This window comes from Limulus polyphemus, unplaced genomic scaffold (genome assembly GCF_000517525.1).
Source record: "Limulus polyphemus unplaced genomic scaffold, Limulus_polyphemus-2.1.2 Scaffold1623, whole genome shotgun sequence".
In the NCBI taxonomy this organism is placed as follows: Eukaryota; Metazoa; Arthropoda; class Merostomata; order Xiphosura; family Limulidae; genus Limulus; species Limulus polyphemus.
Window position 1 is genome coordinate 110589 of NW_013667233.1, and position 6287 is coordinate 116875.

At 31.5% G+C, this 6287-nt stretch overlaps 1 protein-coding gene across 4 annotated transcripts in view; it reads left to right on the top strand.

Annotated features, from left to right (window-relative positions):
- Positions 1 to 6287, top strand: part of LOC106464344 (GPI inositol-deacylase-like) — a 151206-nt gene that overhangs the window by 83642 nt on the left and 61277 nt on the right. For all 4 annotated transcript variants that reach the window (XM_022392034.1, XM_022392032.1, XM_022392033.1 and 1 more), the window contains exons 17-19: positions 2102 to 2258; positions 4370 to 4463; positions 4747 to 4837. In XM_022392034.1, the coding sequence (XP_022247742.1) occupies positions 2102 to 2258; positions 4370 to 4463; positions 4747 to 4837 (342 nt within the window). The remainder of the gene's footprint in view (positions 1 to 2101; positions 2259 to 4369; positions 4464 to 4746; positions 4838 to 6287) is intronic.

Consider the following 6287-nt stretch of genomic DNA (forward strand, 5'->3'; position numbering starts at 1 on the left):
AGTTACAGCCTTGATCTGAATGCAGTTCATATGGCATACCAAACCGGAAGAAGAAATCACTAATAGCAAAAGCTACAGTTGTAGCTTCCTGATTTGGTATTGCATATGCCTCAGGCCACTTGGAAGACATATTGGAGTTAAGAATACATTGAGTCACCTACGGCAGATATTTTACTGGATAGGTATGAGGAAAGATGTGGAAGAATGGAACAGGACCTGCAGTACATGTTGTGCTAAAAGGGTAAAAGGAGACCCAAGCATAAGGTACATGCTCCAATGAAGTTATAACAAGTTGGCACACCAATGGAAAGAGTAGCCATTGACATTGCTGGTCCGTTGCCCCAAACTCATGCTGGAAACAGGTACATTTGTGTGGTGATGGATTACTTCACCAAGTGGCCTGAAACATATGCAATACCAAATCAGGAAGCTACAACTGTAGCTTTGGCTATTAGTGATTTCTTCTTCAGGTTTGGTATGCCATATGAACTGCATTCAGATCAAGGCCGCAACTTCGAATCAGCTGTGTTCCAAGAATGGTGCAACTTGTTTGGCATCCGAAAGACCAGGGCAACGCCATTTCACCCACAGTCTGATGGGATGGTAGAAAAGTACAACTGGACACTTGGACAGGAACTGGCAAAGTTTTGTAATAGCCGCCAAAATGACTGGGATGTCTTACTCCCTCCACTGTTGATGGCCTATAGGACAGCAGAGCATGAAACCACTGGATAAACTCCTGCAAAGCTGGTGGTTTGGTAGCAGAAGCCAATGAGACGGAGATCAGTACGGAAGAAGATACGTCCTGTAAAATTAAAAGACTTTGTTGTATTTGAATTTTGTGTTTGTAAATTCTGTACATTTAATTAAGTTATTGTTAAATATCTATTGGTTTAATGTAAGTGGCTATTGTTCGGGACAAACAATACTAAGGAAGGGGCAGTGTTACGACAGTGGAAGTCGCGTGACGCTTGGAGCATAAGCATTGGAGTTTCTCGAAGGATCATGAATTTGTCCGGCAACTCTAGTCTGATCGAGCTGCCCTCTTTTTTAATATATAAGCCTAGCGAGAAAAACCAGCGGGGTAGATAGAGTGAAGAGAGAGATAGATGGGCACCATAAGTAAAATGTGTGAATTACTGTGATTTATAGTGTGCGTTATAAAGGTTGTTAAGTAATGCGACCAGAACACGTAGTGACTGTGGAAATTCTGTGTATTACAAAGTTTGTATAGAGAAAGAATAAACTAGTTTTAATCAAGAAGGGACTTGTATCACTGAAGTTCCTCTGAAAGAATTTATATCGGAAATTAACAAGCAAGCGGATATGTAAAAGCATAAATATTTATCAAAAAAACTTTAGATATTCATTTAGGAGTTTTTATAGGTTATGCAAATGATTTATAAAACTGTAAGATGAAAAGAGGTGTTTTTATTCTTAGTATAAAAATCACTTTTCACTCATACTGACTCAGTAAAAGCTTTGTAATTTCACAGACAAATCATTACTAAAAATGATTTATTAAAAAATAGAATTGTTTTTTCTGTACAACAAAATTGTCGTATATACTCAAAGCCTGCCAAATGTCTTGAAGGAATGCTCAATACATTCATAGTTACAGTATATGAAGTTTCATGGTTCCATGGTGGTTACCAAGTCAGTTAAATTGATCGAGCCTATATATGGGGGGTTAATTAACTTTTTTTTTTCTTTCTTGCTTGTGAAGCTGCTAAAAAGTTAATCCAAGTTTGTTAGCATGAATTACTTGTATACCTCTTTTTTAAGCTGGGATCATTTAGAAATTTTTAGCCAAATGTTGTTCACTGATGCTGTGGAAAAAAAATGTACATTCTCTATGATACACAATCTGAGATGACAATCTGACGAGAAAATAGTTACTTTTATAAGTTGTTATAATCAAAGGATAATTTAATGAGACCATTTTCAATTTATGATTGTTGTAGATTTGCAGCATACAATATAATAGGAAAATTTTTTTTAACTTGCCCTGTATTCATTTTCTGATTATTGACACAAGTGTCAATAATGTAAGTGCACATTTGACCCCATAATTTTATTAAAAGTAATCTGTGCTTTCTAGGCTGGGCATGGGTGCTTTGACTCGGGTCACTGCAACACTTCACTTTCCACAGCCTGCTCAGCTGGATAACCGTTTGCCACAGTTACACATGATTCTAGATCCTGAATGTAGCTATAATATTAGATGTGAGTTTTCTGTCAAAGAGAGCATAGGACAGGTATGTATTTGGTCTTATTATAACAACATTTGAACTTTATTCTCTCCATGTACTGATTTCACTATCTGTATTTAAAAAGATTTATAATAACAAAATGTACATGTATTACCTCATAACAAATTTACATCAATCTTGAAAGGCATTTCTTCAAACTTGTGGTATACTAAAAATGCAAAATATTTTTGATTATTATGTGTGTTTCACATACCTTGAAGAAATATTATTGTAAAAATATTCCAAAAACAAAATAGCATGTATTTCTTTTATACTATCACTGTTGATTCTATTTTGGTACTTCTGTATTATGCCTCACACAATAAAGCATTATCTAACAGAATACATTATTTTTTCACTATGTTAATTTCACATACCTCTAATAAATGTGATGTAAGAAATATTAAAAAAAAAGATCAGTTTGAACTCTCTTTTGCTTTTTCACTTATCACTGTTAATTCTGTTTGGTACTTTTAAATTGAGAAAAATATGAGATAACCATAAACCAAGAAATAGAAAACTATATACAAACTTTGTGTTTTGTTTGGAAAAATTTTATAATTGAAGTTGTCAAAATAGAACTTGCAAAGTGAAATCACTTCAAATTCATAACTCATATCAAGCATGTGAGACCTATGTTGTTTGTTAGATAACTACAGCACACCAAGTAGTTACAAATCTATGGAGATAAGTTACATTACTAACTAACCTGAACAAAATGTTTGAGAAAAAATACAGCTTTTATGACCTTATCTAATGGTATCAAAATTTGGGTGCTGGTGTTATGGTTTATTATTAGATCACATTTAATACTAGTGTAATAAACCAGATTAATACATTCTAAACACATACCAGTAGTTGTTAGTACCAGCCATTGTTAGCTGAGGTAGTATAGACAAAGATAAAATATGACAGTTAAAAAAAAACTAAGAAAAAAGTATTGCTGATAAATTATAATTTTTTACCTATGAATAAAACACTGTACATCATAACCAAATAGTCAAGATTAATATACAAAATACTCACTGACAGTAACTACTCGATCATTACAATGGCACTGCTCAGGATGAAAGTAAACGCCATAACAATCAGCTGTTTAGTATGCCAAAACAATCATTAAGTCAGAATTATTGCTAGCTGTGCTGGCAGCATGTTTAATACTCTATTTGTTTAAGTTTTGCATAACCAAATATAGACGAATACATTAAACCCTTCCATATGTGTCAGGGTCAGAGTGCATATCATCACGTTTTGTAGACTTGCATTCAAAATGTTATTAAACTACTATTTTATAAATGTATGTTCATAAATTTGGAATCAAATTGTAGTTTGTGATATTGTATCTCTTCCCATAAAATAGTGTTAGTTTGAATTATGTTAAAACCTTGTTAACTTTTTTTAAGTTTAATTTAACAATTATTGGAAAAAAAAAACACTAAATGAATATTCATGTGTTATTGATTTATTGGTGGAAATTAACATACAGTTACTTATAAAGCTTGACATGAATGTCTGTGCTACTCATATCTATACATATTGAATTTAATTGTTTATCATTTTTTTACCTTTTCTTGGAAGTACATCAGGCTGAGGTGAAAATGGTTTCTTTTCATTGAAAGTGTTGCCTGATAACAGATTGAGCGTTGAAGTATTTTTATCTAAATTTAATGCCATTTGGGAAAAAAATATTATTAAAGATTTTTATACAGATTTACAATTAGTACAAGTTTAGTTACATATACAATATATATGGGTCATCATGCTGTTAACACCACAAATCATGTATTCTTATAACCTTGTTTTGATCATTTTTGTGCCTAAAATGTTTAGTATAAATCAATAAATCTGTTGTTACAAGTTAATGTAGTTATTTTGTTGAAAGTTTAATATAAAACTCTGTTGGTTGTTTGAAACTTTGCTTGCAATGACTTGGGTTAATCAATTTTCTTTACATATATTTTGTTAATGTTTGATTTGGTATCTGTATTAAAACCGAATGCTGTTTCATATTGTTTACTAATGACTCCAAAAATGTTTGTTTATAATGTTAATCACTTTTTTAATGATGATTTGACTTTATCTTACATGAAAGGTAATTTTGTTTTGTTTCATCACAGTTTATCAAGTACTATGGTCTACTTTTACCTGGATACATGGTGGCAATTATAATGTTTGCTTATAGTAAGCAACTTCAGTGTATCAATAAAACAGGTAAGTTTCTTCAAGCTTGCGTTCTTATTTTTTAAGTTTCAGTGCATCAATAAATTAGTAAAGGATAATTTTTGCCACCAAATATAAAAATAATAATTCATTTGATGCATAAATAGAATGTAAGCACTTTTATTATCAGTAAGTGAAAATAATTAAAAAGGCATAAAATTATAATAATTACAAGTGAATATACCACATTCCTGGCTTTTAAAACCTCTAATAGAAATTTTTAGTGGTTAAAGAAAAGAGTGTAAGATTAAACCATTTGTTTCATGGGTTTCAGGACTCTGCCCATCTCTTCTACTGGCAGCACAGCAGCTTTCATCATTTGTTAGTTTGGTGATAGTACCAGTTGTGTTATATTACTGCTTGAGGTAAGTCTTGTTTGGCTGCTCTGTCATTTACTGAAGTGACTATTATTAACTTATACTAAAGTTCTTGTAGTATGAGAAACATTAATGGATCTTATTTACTGCTTCTGTGCTCAGCTAGTTGTAAATGGCATGGATTATTGCGTATGAATAACATACAACATCCTTTTACTGAAATTACACCCAGTTAGATTTTGTAAATGAATTGCAAGTATCTGTAAGTTGCTAAATAGTGTCAAGAACTTTAGGGTGTTCTGTGTATTGGCTAGTATTTTGTAACCCAATGATCTCAACTAATTTATGAACAGCATTAAATACTGTATTTACACTATACTTCACTATCAGCAAATTATCTAACTCTGTGCTATTACCTAAGCTTATGAACAGAAATAACTACTTCAATTAACCCTTATTTGACTATCAGCTAGCATTTAGTAACTAAATTGTCTCAGCTAAATGTATAAGTAGAATTAACTACTTTAGTGTACTATATATTCGATAATAGCTACTGTTTTGTAACTAAAGGGTGTCTATTGAAATTTTAAATACCTTATTTTATAAAAGCCACAAACACTAATGTATTAATGTCAAGTAGATTTACAGGGTTTTAAAGGATCAACTAAAATTTACAAGATCATTATCAGCTAACGTTTTGTAACTACATTTTGTCAGCTAAGTTTATAAACAGTATTACCTACTTTATTATACTCTATATTACATTATCAGCCAGTTTTTTGTAACAAGGTTATGTCAACTAAACTTGTTAAGCAGTATTATCTACCTTATTATGTCTTATATTACATTATTAGCTGGTGATTACATATATATATATATATATATATATGTTACAGAATTATCTTCCAACTTCACCAAAAGTAAGATTGAAAAGAAATTCCATGATGTAGAGGCCTAACGTTTTCTTTGATTGGTCATACCCACTGCTGTGGACTGCAGTTTCGATTGTTGAAGGCTCATCAGCACAGCTTGGGCTGGCTTTTTTGATTGGCCATATTCATATGGCCAATCAAAAAAACATTAGGCTGTGTGTCACAGATTCTCCTTTCAATTTTACCTTTGGTGAAGTTGGAAGAAAAATTTGTAACATATACAGGTAATCATTAAGTACTTGGTATGGTATGTAATGTGGAATAATGATTTAGGCACAAGCTCTAACATTATTCAAATACCTAAATTATTTTAGGTTACTTTATTGGTGATTGAAAAGGACTTAAAACCGCATTAATTTTCAGCTAGTGTTGTGTAAATAAATGGTAAATAGTTAAATAAAAGCATTATTATCTACTTTATTATACCCTATATTACATTATCAGCTACTGTTTTGTAACTAAACAGTGCTAAATTTATAAACACTATCTACTTTATTATCCCCTATATTACAATATTAGCTACTGTTTTGTAACTAAACAGTGCTAAATTTATAAACACTATCTAC